The sequence below is a fragment of the Schistocerca americana genome, chromosome 1 (assembly GCF_021461395.2).
Source record: "Schistocerca americana isolate TAMUIC-IGC-003095 chromosome 1, iqSchAmer2.1, whole genome shotgun sequence".
Taxonomy (NCBI): domain Eukaryota; kingdom Metazoa; phylum Arthropoda; class Insecta; order Orthoptera; family Acrididae; genus Schistocerca; species Schistocerca americana.
Genome location: NC_060119.1, coordinates 872,778,354 through 872,794,176, shown reverse-complemented (window position 1 = coordinate 872,794,176; position 15,823 = coordinate 872,778,354). Strand labels below are relative to the sequence as shown.

The window sequence follows — 15,823 nt, the reverse complement described above, 5'->3', positions numbered from 1 at the left end:
TGCTCCGTGACCTTCATCAGTTTCCCAAGGATGGTACCCCTTCACTTGTTTATCGTCGGGCATTTTCTGCTCTATGTGCACAAATGAAGGAAGCCACATTTATTTACACCGATGGCTCAAAAACATCGTTTGGTGTGGGGAGTGCCTATATTGTTGGCGACACCCCAAATCAATTTCAGCTTCCCGACCAGTGTTCGGTTCATACTGCGGAGCTTTACGCTGTTCTCCAGGCTGTCCACTACATCCGCCGCCATCAGCGATACAGTATGTTATCTGTTCAGATTCCCTCAGCTCTCTCCTCAGTCTCCAAGCTCTTTACCCTGTCCACCCTCTGGTCCACCGGATTCAGGACTGTCTGCGCTTGCTCCACCTGGGGCTCGTCTCGGTGGCGTTCCTCTAGCTCCCGGGACACGTTGGTATCTGTGGAAATGAGGCGGCTGATATAGCAGTTAAGGCTGCAGTCTCTCTTCTTCGGCCAGCTATTCAATCGATTCCCTTCGCCGATCTACGGAGCGTTTTATGTCGTCGTGTTGTTCTTTTATGGCACGCACATTGGTCGACACTTCCCCATAATAAATTGCGGGACGTGAAAGCTCTTCCTGTGCTTGGACCTCTTCCTCCCGAACGCGTCGTCGGGAGGAGGTAATTTTAACTAGACTCCGGATAGGGCACTGTCTTTTTAGCCATCGACATCTTTTAAGCGGCGATCCACCCCTACTCTGTCCCCACTGCTCTCAGCTATGGACGATAAGACACCTTATAATTGAGTGCCCCTATTTTACTCCGTTACGCTCTCGTCTACAGCTGTCGCCTGATATATCGTCGATTTTAGCAGATGACACGCGCTCAGCCGATCGCGTTCTCGAGTTTATTAGTGCCAGTGAAATGACGTCCGTCATTTGAAGCTTTTTTTGGGGACAACCAATCCCTTTCTGTAGTGGATTTTTAAGCCTTCCTTCTGCTTTTAGTTTCTCCAATTTTATGACTTTCGTTCCCATTGCTGCTAGTTTCCATTTTCGGTTTTTTACTGTTTCCTAAGTCGCGGACCGGGTGCTTATGACCATAGTAGTTTTGCGCCCTAAAACCAAAACAAAACAAAAAAATCACTCCCTTCCCAACCACTGCTTCCCTTTCATGTCCCTCAACTCTTATAACTGCCAGTTATTATTATCAATGTACTCCCTGTATACACAGTAAAAATTGTGCCACAACTATCAGTCTAAATTGCTTCTTTAGTACTGCCCATGTGACTCCCTCGACTCTTATAACTGCCAATTACTATTATCAATGTGCTCCCTGTATACACAGTAAAAATTGTGCCGCAACTATCAGTCTAAATTGCTTCTTTAGTACTGCCTGCATGACTGCCATCTGTGCAGTACAAGTCATTGCTCTGCTTTTCAGACAGGAGATGTGCTAACGATGCCGGTGCCGGCCAGCTACAACGACGTGACCACAATGAAGGAGGTGCGCGACCACGTGGGACTGGTCTGGTACGACAGGAACTTCTTCGTACCGCGCTCATGGGATGGCGCAGACACACGCGTATGGCTGCGCTTTGGTAGCGTCTGCTACTCTGCTGAAGTGGTACGTAACCTGATTTGTACATTTGTTTACTGTACGTGCTTACTGTGCTAGTGCTGTAGCGATAAATTTAGCCGACATACTAATGATTGCAGGTTGCCTATCTAACGGCTTCCAGAGGCAACAAAATTATGATTATTGACAGAACTTAAAAATTTAAAATGCTATCTTAATCTTACGTTAAAATTTTAACATACCAAGACACCTCTTACAGTTACACTACTGGCCATTAAAATTACTACACCACGAAGATGACAGGAAGAAGATGCTGTGATACGCAAATGATTAGCTTTTCAGAGCATTCACACATGGTTGGCGCCGGTGGCAACACCTATAACGTGCTGACATGAGGAAAGTTTCCAACCACGTACCATCACTTTCTGACTTTGATAAAGGTAGGATTGTAGCCTATCGCGATTGCGGTTTATCGTATTGCGACCATGCTGCTCGCGTTAGTCAAGATCCAATGACTGTTAGCAGAATATGGAATCGGTGGTTTCAGGAGGGTAATACGGAACGCCGTGCTGGATCCCAACGGCCTCATATCACTAGCAGCCGAGATGACAGGCATCTTATCCGAATGGTTGTAACGGATCGTGCAGCCACGTCTTGATACCTGAGTCAACAGATGGGGACGTTTGCAAGACAACAACCTTCTGCATGAACAGTTCGACGACGTTTGCAGCAGCATGGACTATCAGCTCGGAGACCATGTCTGCGGTTACCCTTGACGCTGCATCACAGCCAGGAGCGCCTGTGATGGCGTACTCAATGATGAACCTGGGTGCACGAATGGCAAAACGTCATTTTTCGGATGAATCCAGGTTTTGTTCACAGCATCATGATGGTCACATCTGTGTTTGGCGACATCGCGGTGAACACACATTCGAAACGTGTATTCGTCATCACCATACTGGCGTATCACGCGGTGTGATGGTATGGCGTGCCATTGGTTACATGTCTCAGTCACCTCTTGTTCGCATTGACATTTCAGATGTGTTACGACCCGTGGCTCTACCCTTCATTCGATCCCTGCAAAACCCTACATTTCAGCAGGATAATGCACGACCGCATGTTGCAGGTCCTGTACGGGCCTTTTAGGATATAGAAAATGTTCGACTGCTGCCCTGGCCAGCGCATTCTCCAGATCTCTCACCAATTGGAAACGTCTGGTCAACGGTGGCCGAGCAGCTGGCCCGTCACAATACGCCAGTCACTACTCTTGATGAACTGTGGTATCGTGTTGAAGCTGCATGAGCAGGTGTGCCTGTACACGCCATCCAAACTCTGTTTGACTCAATGCCCAGGTGTATCAAGGCCGTTATTACGGCCAGAGGTGGTTGTTCTGGGTACTGATTTCTCAGGATCTATGCACCCAAATTGCGTGAAAATGTAATCACATGTCAGTTCTAGTATAATATATTTGTCCAATGAATACCCGTTTATCATCTGCATTTCTTGCTGGTGGAGCAATTTTAATGGCCAGTAGTGTAGAAACTCTTTGTTTGTCTTTCAACCGCATAACTGACGGCGCACAAACACTCATACTTCATTGCAGCCAGTATTTGCGAATGAGAGCTGTTAGCGACTTCCTACAAACTTTACACATAATTTCAAACATTTACGAATCTTTTACTCGCTGACATCCCGAACAAAATGATGAAAGGAAACAAATTCATCGCATACTACGTTTTCGCTGTTCACGCTCTCAAACTTCAGCATCAGGCATAACGTTTTAATTTTTGACTTCTTTACTACGAACTCCATTTGTAACACGCTTTACAAACAGTACACACATATATCAGTAAATGCACCACCAAACTTATATCATTGTGCAACGCATATTTCAGGAGATGTGGCTTCATAAACATCGAGATAAGTGAAAAACTAGATTTTGTCTAAAATGGAGCGCCGATTACCCGAGCTAAATTCATCTAGCGTTTCATTATGAGAGCACTTTGCGAAGCACTTCGCGACTTCCAACAAACCGTAAGCGCAATTTCAATCCTTTCCTAAACTTTTTCTCGCTTATGTGTTTAACGTCAAATATTTAAAGCATTAACGGATTAGCAAAGTATGATATTTGTAATGAGATGTTTGAAGCTGTTTTATACACAGGGGTTTACTAGGTCTTATTTGCTTCGAGACAGTCTGTGGTTCTGTGTTATGAGTATTATTATCCGTCCAGCTACGATACAATCTGTGATCTGTAATGTCTAATAGTCTCTTTCACCTATGGCGAATTGTTGTCTGCGTGGTAAATACCAAGTTGTTGGTATCACCAGCCCATTCAGTTCACTGGATGAAAGAAGGCAAGTGCTTATGACCACCATATGACAATGTCTTCTGAAACTATTTGAAGTTCAATACGGCCCATCATTTTACTGTTATCAATTGGTCTTGCAGAACATTCCCCAACCTGTAGCAGTACTGTAGCCAAACCCTTTGTCGCGACTACACGAATGATATACCATACTCAATACTATATGTCAGTTTAGTATCATTGTGGCCTTCAGTTTCTATACAGCAGAAAATTCTTTCTTACCAAGAGCACTACAGTGCAAAACACCAAGACTACCCTTCTGTTATAGGAAAGAGCATGTCCAACAGCAGTAATTGGTATGATGCACAAGAAATATAATAGGGGCCAAAGATACAGATATATTATTTTGTGAACTCCTTTAGATTAGATTAGATTAGATTAATACTTGTTCCATAGATCATGAATACGACTCTTCGTAATGATGTGGAATGTGTCAGGTTAATAAAAGATGTCTGTACAAGATAGTACATTACACAAAATATTGCATGACACTAATGTTTAAGTTGTTTTTTTCCCCCTTAATTTATACCTAAAAATTCAGCTGATGAGTAGAGGAGTTGTCATCTAGAAATTCTTTTAATTTATTTCTAAATGTTAGTTGGCTATCTGTCAGGCTTTTGATGCTGTTTGGTAGGTGACCAAAGACTTTTGTGGCAGCATAATTTACCCCTTTCTGTGCCAAAGTCAGATTTAACCCTGCATAGTGAAGATCATCCTTTCTTCTGGTGTTATAGCTATGCACACTGCTATTACTTTTGAACTGCGTTGGATTATTAACAACAAATTTCATAAGTGAATATATATACTGTGAGGTTACTGTGAGTATCCCTAGATCCTTAAATAGATGTCTGCAGGATGACCGTGGGTGGGCTCCAGCAATTATTCTGATTACACGTTTTTGAGCAATGAATACTTTTCTACTCAATGATGACCCCAGAATATGACGCCTTACGAAAGCAGTGATTGATAGTAGGCATAGTAAGCAAATTTACTGAGATTCTTATCACCAAAATTTGCAATAACCCTAATAGCATACGTAGCTGAACTCAGACGTTTCAGCAGACCATCAATGTGTTGCTTCCAGTTTAACATCTCATCAATGGACACACCTAAAAATTTTGAAAATTCTACCTTAGCTACAGACTTCTGTTCAAAGTCTATATTTATTACTGGAGTTGTGCCATTTACTGTACGGAACTGTACCTTATGTGATTAAGGGGAAACGCAACTCATGTAAGTCACCTAAATTTGACAAAGAGCAAAGGCTGATTGCCTAATGACAAAGAAAGTATTAATAAATGCTGAAGCTCAATGTCTCATTTCCTCTATGCAACGGCTTTAAATATACAAACATGCAGAACCCCCAACCAGACTGTCAGTAAGCAGATGTAATAATGCTTGGAGCTCCTGAAACAGATCACTGCATCAGTCATTGAGATCATCAACTGTGCTAGAAAACCAAACATACAGGTCTACTATGGGGTTCTATTTTGAATCCACTATTAATTTTACCAAACTACCTGAGATGCCATTATGTTCAGACTCAGAGCTCATAATGCATTTCTTCATATTCCACATAAATTCTCTGACATCATCATGGGCATGTAATTTAGACTACCTCCATTCAAATAACAGAGACACATTTATTCGATGGAGTCAATTGCTTGCTACATGATCTCCAAAACTAGGGTTCAATCGATATGGTCATGTTCCCAGGAGAGGCGCTGCGGGCAATGTTGTGCTGTTAGCAACGGCAGTGTCATCTGTCGTCTACTGCCATAGCCCTTTAACTCCAAATTTCGCCACACTACCCTAATGGATACATTAGTCGTACGTCCCTCATTGATTTCAGCAGTTATTTCTCGCAGTGTTAGTTGACAACTCTACACAAACACCACTGCCCTCGATCTTTAACTGAAGGCCGTTGGCCACTACACTGTTCCGGGTGTGAGGTAATGCCTGAAATACGGTATTCTTGGCACGCTCTTGACACTGTGGATCATAGAATATTGAATTCCAAACTACCATTCAGCCCCGGATCTACAATATTTCAGAACCTGGGTAAAAACTTGATAGTGACACCCCCTGACCCCCTCCCACTCGAGCGTTTGAGACAGGACATAAAAAATAAAAATAAAACAACAAAAAAAAAGATTTTTCATATATATAAATAAACAAAGATGATGTGACTTACCAAACAAAAGCACTGGCATGTCGTTAGACACACAAACATACACACAAAATTCAAGCTTTCGCAACAAACTGTTGCCTCATCAGGAAAGAGGGAAGGAGAGGGAAAGACGAAAGGATGTGGGTTTTAAGGGAGAGGGTAAGGAGTCATTCCAATCCCGGGAGCGGAAAGACTTACCTTAGGGGGAAAAAAGGACGGGTATACACTCACACACACACACACACACACATATCCATCACACATATACAGACACTAGCAGACGGAATTGTACCTTATGTGATTAAGGGGAAATGCTTGTCTGCTTGTCTGCTTGTGTCTGTATATGTGTGGATGGATATTTGTGTGTGTGCGAGTGTATACCCGTCCTTTTTTCCCCCTAAGGTAAGTCTTTCCGCTCGCGGGATTGGAATGACTCCTTACCCTCTCCCTTAAAACCCACATCCTTTCGTCTTTCCCTCTCCTTCCCTCTTTCCTGATGAGGCAACAGTTTGTTGAGAAAGCTTGAATTTTGTGTGTATGTTTGTGTTTGTTTGTGTGTCTATCGACGTGCCAGCGCTTTCGTTTGGTAAGTCACATCATCTTTGTTTTTAGATATATTTTTCCCATGTGGAATGTTTCCCTCTATTAATATATATATATATTTTGTAGCACACATCTTTCTGAAGTGTTTCATGTATAAAACATATATGTTAGAGGATAAGTAAGGCATGTTCTTTGGTCTTAAATGTGACAAAGTGCAGTGCCACACCTCTTCACACAGCATTCTGCTATCGCACGTCACTGTATTTCAAATCAAATCAAAATGTCGTTCTCTAATATAGAAAAAAACTGTTAATATGAATAGTACCCAAGAGTGATGTGGTTTCTAGATCTTATTACGTATATTTTGTCACTGTCTGCTAGATAAAACGAAACTGGTATTTCTATTATTACAGCAGTTGTAATACACCCCAAGTAAGCTAGACTGTTTTGGCACAAATGGTAATTTTTATCTACCAAATTTACATAAATAACACGATAGAATATAATTCATGAAGTACCAGTATCAAATGCCTAGTAGGGCTATTACAGGCAAAAAGTTTTATGCTAAGAAACAGTTTCACATTTCGTCCATATGCTCCAGTTTCTCAAATATGAGATCGAAAAGTAGTAGTATTACGAAATTTTTAAATAAATTTGGAATCGACATATTCTTCCATATAATTTGTGTGTGTCTCCATTTCTTCTCCTCTCTCGTTCTGAACAAACAATGTTGTCATCAGTAATTCTGTAACTATTCCTCCAATTGTCAAAACTTTTTCTCCAGTTAACTTCACTAACCTTGCCAGAATCACTGGTTTAGTTATCCCATGTTTATTCTCTGGTTAGGTGTTATTGTGTGTACAATGCATTTTCGGTCCTATTCTGAGAATAGAGCTTCAGCAGCTGCTAATCAGGTACTGTACAACTGGCCCTTAGTAGTGTAGTGATCTGGCTAAAATTTTCTGTCAAAATTTCATTTTCTTGGATATAGGCTACCGAGAAGGTCATATGTAATCTTTCTTCTCCGTTATTCCTGTTTCCACTCTGGTAGCCTGTATCTATGGATTTCGCTAATAATTATGACAACATTTATCATTTGCACACACAATCAACCACATAAACAAGCAACGATTGGTATTCACCTGTTTGGGATTATTTGGCTCAGCTCGTATAGCCCCGTCTGTTTTTGTCTGTGGGAAAGTTTTCAATTTCTTGATGCGACGGGCATTCCCCTGGCAGAGACATCACATACACTACGCATGCATTCAAAAGTAAACTTGTGATTCGTTCAGAAATCAGCATATAATGTGCTCAAAAATGTTCAAAAACCATCAGGAATGTGTTTCAGAATCAGAATAATTAATAGATCAATTTGCACTGGATGCTAGGGGCTTTGTGAAAGGAGGTTTTTTTCTTCTATGATACGACTTTGGTGCCCCCTGAAATATCCTCCCGGGTTAGATACCCCAGTTTCCCCCCCCCCCCTCCCTCCCACCCCCCCCCCCCCCCCCCCCACACACACACACACACACACACCGTTTCATATTTAAAGTCTGTTAATCCCATCATGCACCCATAATCCCACTGGAAACCTTTTCACATGAATTATCTGAGTACAAATGATAGCTCCACAAATACAAAAACTTTTATGGCCTGTGTATGTGATACTATCACCATATCACTATTCCATGACTTTGGTCACCTCAGTGTATATAAGTACAATTAAGGAAATGACAACCAATGACCTCTCCACTATGGATGCACACCAAGCTCGAACTCTTATGGGAATCAGCGAGAAGCTGCGAGTAATGAAGCTAATGAGCAAAGGCACTACATCAGTAATGTGTGATATAAGCAGAGAATTCTGGTCTGACAGGAGGCATGCTAGGGTACCTCATGCAGCTGTGGTGACCAAAGTGTCTGGATGTCGTAGTGGCCAGCACATATCTGCCTAGTAAGTAGGAGACCCGGATTTGAATCCCAGTCCAGCACAAACTGTCATCTTTCCCCATTGATATAATTCAGTGCCCACTAGCAGCAAATACTGTTAATTTCTTGTGTTTTGACTCACAGTGACTGCAGGATCATATCCACTTATAGTAATTAAGGTAATAACAGCCAACGATCCTTTCAGTGCAGATTCACACTAAGCTCGAACTCTTACAGAAATTAGCAAGATATTGCGAGTAATGAGGCAAATGAGAGCAGGGACACCGCATCGGTCACATGTGGTATAAACTGGGAACATGGGTCTGACGGGAAGCGAGCTACTGTAGCCCATGTGATTTGGGTCACTAATATATCCGGATGGTGTAGTGGTCAGTGCATCTGCCTAGTAATCAGGGGACTTGGGTTTGAATCCCCTTCCGGTACAAATTTTCAACTCAGCCCATTGATATATATCAGTGATCATTAGCAGCTAATGTCTTTAATTTCTTTGTGCCTTGACTTCTCATTTGGTGCCTCTGCACGCCTATCCCCCATCCTTCCACCCTCCCATGGCTCCCATATCCCTTGTACATTTTCATCTGTGTCAGTTTTCACTGCGATATGCACTGTGTCAAATCTTTGACGTGGAATTGGCCACTTCTAATTGAGATACATCCTGTCTAGAAATCATGCAACTGTTCGACTTCTGGTGCCCCTTTCAGTTTGGTGTTCCAAGTGGCAGCTTGTGTTGCACAAGCGTTAAACTACCATGTGTTTAAATGCAATGTCATTAAATTTATGTCAAAAGAGGCAAATAAGGAAGCAAAAATCTCAATAAAAACTGGGCCTGAGAGGGCTACAGGAACTGCTAGCATTACAGTTGTGTAATAAAGAGAGCAAAGAAGGAAGGGAACCATAGCTGCAAGTACTTTCCAAGGCTTCACTCTCCTGAAAGATGCAAAAGAAGAAGAAGAAATTTTATTTGTAGCTGATGTTGCAGAACAGGTCGTCAGATGACTGACACGTAATTTCTGCATGAGCCCTGTTATTTATTTTATATTGTTAGTGTATTGCAGTTAGTGAGACTGTCTCTGATGGTTTATTTTTTACATCTCTTTTGTCCTTGAGATCTCTTTCTTGCAGTGCATGTATGGATTTGTTTTGCTTTGTTTGAATTTTTGTTTATCTGTTTATTTCTTTTTTCATAACATAACAAGAAACTGTTGAATTTGAATTTCTCCATTTGTGAAGTTGTTGGTTGTACGACAAAACCTGTCACTACGATCATTTCCAGACTTACTAGCTATAACTTGCAAATTACATGAGATAGGTGTTTGTGAGTAGACTTCAGCTGTTGAAATATACCTCCCCTACCACATGGTGTTCACTCTAGCCAGAGCCCCCATCACTACTGCTGCCCCTCTTCTAGTATGCCATTTGTGCAGATGTGGGCCAACTTTTTTTGTGCAATCTCTACTATGACTGATTAAATTTGGGCCCAGAAGACAACTCGATAGGTTCTAAGGACGTATGTAAATAAAATAAACATTAGTACAAAATCTCAGTAATTATGTTGGTGGATATAATTTTTGACCCTATTTATGTATTTGGGATTAGATACAGGAGGACGACAGTTCAAATCCACATCCAGCCATGCAGATTTAGGTTTCCTGTGATTTTTCTAGGTTCTGTGTTCACATGCATGAGTATAAATTAGTCCCAAAGTAAAGAAGTTCTCATTTCTCACAAGACACCCATAATTAAGACTGCATTGTGAACAACTCAAAAGATGATATCTTATGATGTCTGAAAACATAAAAGACAATATGCTCATATTAATCAGTGATGGTAGATGAAAGTTAAAAAAATATTTTTGTTGGCCATGACTTTCAATTAACTGCACTATTTTCAGATATTTCAGTGTGGTAAATTGGTATTTGGGCTGTAGCAGTGAAACAGTTTCATGTTTAATCAACTTGTTTTCCTGTCTTTTTTTCAGTGGGTGAATGGTAACAGAGTGGTGGCACATGATTTTGGTCATCTTCCATTCCAATCTGAGGTCACAACTCTGCTGAATTATGGAGCAAGCAATCGAATAACAGTTGCAGTGAGCAATCTGCTTAACATCACAACTATTCCACAAGGCTATTTCCAAACATTGGCAACGTAAGTGTAGAGTTTTAGGGAAATAAACATAGTGTGATTTGCAATTTACAAACTAAGACTGTATTTGTGCTTAAGTCAACAATTTAGCACTGTCTCTATAATCAATAGTTTTATCAACTGTAAAACAATGTAAACATGGGACATTATCTGTGATGACACAACAGTTCTTGTGTGAAAGCTGTGATACAGTTGGATATTGGCATGAGTAATAATAGTGCTAAAATATTATAAAGAACAGAGCTGAAATTTGTTATAGCAAACAGAAGAGATATCTACTTAGCAGAACAACTGATGATGGGAGATACCTTTCTGATGAATGACACAGCAACAGATTTTGAGAGTAGCAAAGCAAAAGCTAAAAAGTTGGTTTCAAATGCTTCTTCATGAAGAAGATTGCTGGAATACTGTCCGATTTTAATCACTACATATTTACTACAATGAGTGATTTATTTGTTTATTGATTTTATTTATTAGCCCATAGATGATTTTCAAACTGCATAGACATTAGTGTCAGTGTTGTAGGAAACTGGTGAAACTGCTAAAATTGAATGAGACCCCAAACCACGATGAAACTCTCTGTCTTATTTTATAGAGAATTTTTAACTGATTTGACACCTATTCTAACCATAATACATCACAGATACCCCAGACAAAATTATGCTTAATGACTGGAAGAAAGCACTGGTCACACTACAAGAGGGTGGCAGAAGTGATCAGCAATACTTGAGTATTGCTCATCAGTATGGGATCCGTACCAGGTCGGGTTGGCAGAGGAGATAGAGAAGATCCAAATAAGAGTGGTGTGTTTTGTCACAGGGTTATCTGGTAAGTGTGATAGCATTACAGAGATATTTAGCAAACTCAAGTGGCAGACTCTGCAAGAGAGGCGCTCTGAATCGTGGTGTAGCTGGCTGTCCAGGTTTCAAGAGGGTGTGTTTCTGGATAAAGTATAGAATATATTGCTTCCCCCTACTTATACCTCCTGAGGAGATCACGAATGTAAAATTAGAGAGATTCGAGTGTGCACGGAGGCTTTCTGGCAGTCGTTCTTCCCATGAACCATACATGACTGGAACAGGAAAGGGAGGTAATGACAGTGGCACATAAAGTGCCCTCTGCCACACACCGTTGGGTGGCTTGCAGAGTATAAATGTAGTATAGATGTAGATGTAGAAAACTACTATCCAATGTCATTGACATCAATGTGTTGTAAAATCTTAGAACACATTATAAGCTCTAACAGAATGATATCCACAACAATTGGTCATGTGAAACTCTGTTCATGCCTTCATTCACGACATCCTGAAACCCATGGCAATTATGAGGGAAAATCATAAAGCCTGCATTTTTTATCAGCCAAAATGATATTCATGCAAGCAATTACAAATATATGTACTAAAGGGTTGCACAAAAAATTGGTCACAGGTACGAGACTGCTCATTGTCATCCACCAACTGCTATCTGTTACTTTGAAGCTGTTGTAGCCATGTTTTGTATCGTCAGGATTCCTTCACTATCTAATTATTATATGTTTATCTATTTGTTGTTGTACATGCTCATGGTGGGTAACAATACATGAATAACTGGTGAGCAGTCCATTCTCTGTGTTGATTTTTCATGCACCACCCTGTATATAGAGATACCGTACACTATTTTTTCTCATAGTCCCCAAAGTGGTTCATACATTTGTCCCATTGCAGCACTAAATCTAAGATGCCACCGCTGTAGAATTTTATTGCTGATTGTGGAACTAATGTAAGACTACTGTCTTGACTTCATTGTTGCAAGTGCATCACTGTCCTGCCAGGAACTTCTTCAGCAAACAGAAAATGTGGAATTCACTAGGGCGTGAGGTCCAGGCTGTAAGGTGGGTTGTCCAGACTCTCCCAGTGAAATAACTGGAGCCTGTCAATGGTCCTGTTAGCCACAGGTTGCCTTGCATTGTCATGGAGGATAAATGTTGCCCATATCGAGAATGCCTTGGCACTTCTTCCTGATGGCAGCCCACAGTCATAACAGTGTGGAACAATAACAGTCACATTGGTAGGTCCATATTGTGGCTTGAAATCCAGCAGGAGCAGTCCATGGAGATCCCAGAATACCATTAACAAAACTTTCCCAACTGATGTCACTGAACAGAATTTTTTTGTTTCTGGTGAATCTGGATGTTTCCACTCCATGCTCTGATGCTTTGATCCTGGTGTGAAATTGACTATCCACATTTCATCACCAGCAACAAGAAACTGTCACCCTTCTTGGCATACCATTATAGATGATTCAGTGAAGCAGACATTTGCTCTCCATCTATCATGTCGTCCAACTGCTTAGGCACCTGCCGACATGAAATCTTCCAGTACTCTAAGGACCAGTGAATGATGTCATAAACACTGACAGAAATGCAGGAAATGCTACCATCAGGTAGCAATGAACACAGCTTCTATGAATACTCATTGTCAAACAATTCTTCATGGCCTATTGCAAACTCACAATGCCACCACCTCACACTTCTCAAAGTGAAACACTTATTTTGAGGCACACTCATCCCTTGCACCATAGAAAGTAAATCACACTTTGTTAATTGTATTGTCGTGTTCAGCTGCTTTATTTCTTTGTTGATAGTTCTTGGTGTCAATGTACTGCATTGTTATACTGTCTGAAAAATGGGACATAGAAGTTCAACATTGACTACTGTAAATGATGTAGCCGACAGCTGCACATTTGCATTTCACAGTTCTTTACTTTCACTGTTCACAACCTCCCCAATATTACACAGTTATATGGCCAGTTCACTATTGGTAAATGTTAAGCTTCATTAATAGGTTGCAGGCAAACATCAGCATACTGCTACAATAGTTTGCTGTTGAATATCTATGAGCAGTAATTACCTAACCACACAGTTCACAGTTCTTGCAGAATAATAAGGCATGTGTGACACTATTTCTCAAATAAATTGAACAGACACTGCCATCGTTTTAATCCATGGCCTATTTGTATTACATTAATTCCACTGTGAAGTTGATGCATTGTTGTTACTTGAAACAGGTCATAATTTCCCTCTGAAAATCGGTCATGGACTGACTGTCTCGGGGCCAAAAATCAGGTCTTTATATATCCTCACCCTACTAGGCACTGAAACTATACATTGTTTGATGTTTAAGTTACAGAAATTACAATTAAAACATAGCTCATTCAATTAACTGAATCTATCAAAAAATTCCTTCTTTTTAACCGTTTCTTCCACCACCAACATTATGCTGAATTATTTGTTTAAATAATGAAATTAACAGATACTCAAACAATACTTCTGACAGCCTGGTAATTAACATGTTTCTGAATGGAGCCAAATAAATACTTTGAGAATCCTAGTAGTTCTTCTTCCAAATGTTTATGATTAGTACAGAATTTATATTTGTTTATAAGTCAACAACAGAATCTAAGTCACGAAACAATTATTGATTTCATCCTATAATAAAAGATATTAACTAGGAATAGCCAAAATAAATTAGGAAATTAATTACATACACAAAACTAAGCACAAAATTGGATCTGGTGCTATATTCCTTAAGACTGAGGGCCAACCTTTCTCTTTTATAGAAATGCAGATTATTTTCATGTATGTTAATGGTAATTAGTCAAAACTGAAAATAAAATGAATTTAAGTAGAATTTAAGTAGTCAAATTGGATCTGGTGCTATATTCCTTAAGACTGAGGGCCAACCTTTCTCTTTTATGGAAATGCAGATTATTTTCATGTATGTTAATGGTAATTAGTCAAAACTGAAAATAAAATGAATTTAAGTAGTCAGATGGCAAAACAAGAGAGGAAGTAAAGAGATCCAAGCTTGCTTTGTCACATTACCCCCTCACTGGATTGACCAGACAGATATTGCAAATAACTGACTGGGCAATTCAGTGACCACAAGTGATTCCAGAAAGTGGGTTTAACATTCTACACACAAAATATTGCAAAAGGAATCTCCTTGTCAAGAATTACAGTACATATGTTTCTCAAATTTCTACTTATATGAGCTGGCCATACGAAAATCCCCATACGAGATATTTACATATAGTGTATTGTACAATGGCACAAAATAACAACAAGTTATATTTTTAATATAATTTAGGCATCTTCATCATAAGTGATGTCATTGCTTCAAAGAATAAATGATTGTAGGTTGCAAAAAGTTAAATTGCACTGCACATTCCAGTTCATTTTCAGACATAAAATTTCACTTTTTCAATGTTTATTATTTTGCACAAGCACTTTCACTCATTTAATGAGCTTTAACACATTTTCTCTCCAAGTCACCCATGTCTTTAACATGTCCAAGTGGCAGTACAAAAATGCACTGCTATCAGTTCCCTTGGAGGTGGTTCTCCTCTGCCACAGTACATGAAAAAATTAGACAAAATACCCTACTTTAGTACACTCACTTTTACTTCTAAGTATAAGGGAAAATAAATAATGTCAAATAACAGTCTTTACTTTGTATTACACAGCTAATATAACATCACAATAATTAGTACTAAAATTGACTATAGTACGAAAGGTGGGGACTAGTAAAAATTTTAAAATCAAGTGCACATTACACTACAAAGCATTACTGTAGGTCATAACTCTATCTCAAACTTATTAAACCTGAAAGATTTGGGTTTCTTTCCCATTTGCAAAATCACTAAAATGCCAAGTCCTGGTTTGAAATTCTCACCATTTATGGACTCGTATCACCTTAATGTCCAAAATATGTACCTTACCCAGAAGTTTTCAGATAACCTATAGACCTGATAGTGCAGCATTATATGAGTTGTAACTCACTAAAATATGTCTCTTTCTGTTATGCTCTCGTTCCCAGCTGCAGTGTCATGTATTGCACAATATACAAAGTACTCAATGTTGCCTAGTTCAGAAACAGATAATATAGTTACACTGCATTTGTGAGTATATAGTTATCTTTTTCATTACTCAATCATGTCTGTCAGCTCCAGTATTTTAGTTACATTTCTTACCTTGTTAGCTAGTGGAGTGCATCCTCAAAAAATATCCCTACTCCAAGACAGGCTCCCAAACCATTAAGACCCTAACGTTATTCATTATTTTATTTTTTCAT

At 39.8% G+C, this 15,823-nt stretch overlaps 1 protein-coding gene across 1 annotated transcript in view; it reads left to right on the top strand.

Annotated features, from left to right (window-relative positions):
- The window catches only part of LOC124614029 (beta-glucuronidase-like), a 164,559-nt gene that overhangs the window by 37,637 nt on the left and 111,099 nt on the right, over positions 1-15,823 (top strand). Inside the window, exons 3-4 of the mRNA XM_047142854.1 lie at positions 1,405-1,587; positions 10,549-10,715. Coding sequence (XP_046998810.1) covers positions 1,405-1,587; positions 10,549-10,715 — 350 coding nt within the window. The remainder of the gene's footprint in view (positions 1-1,404; positions 1,588-10,548; positions 10,716-15,823) is intronic.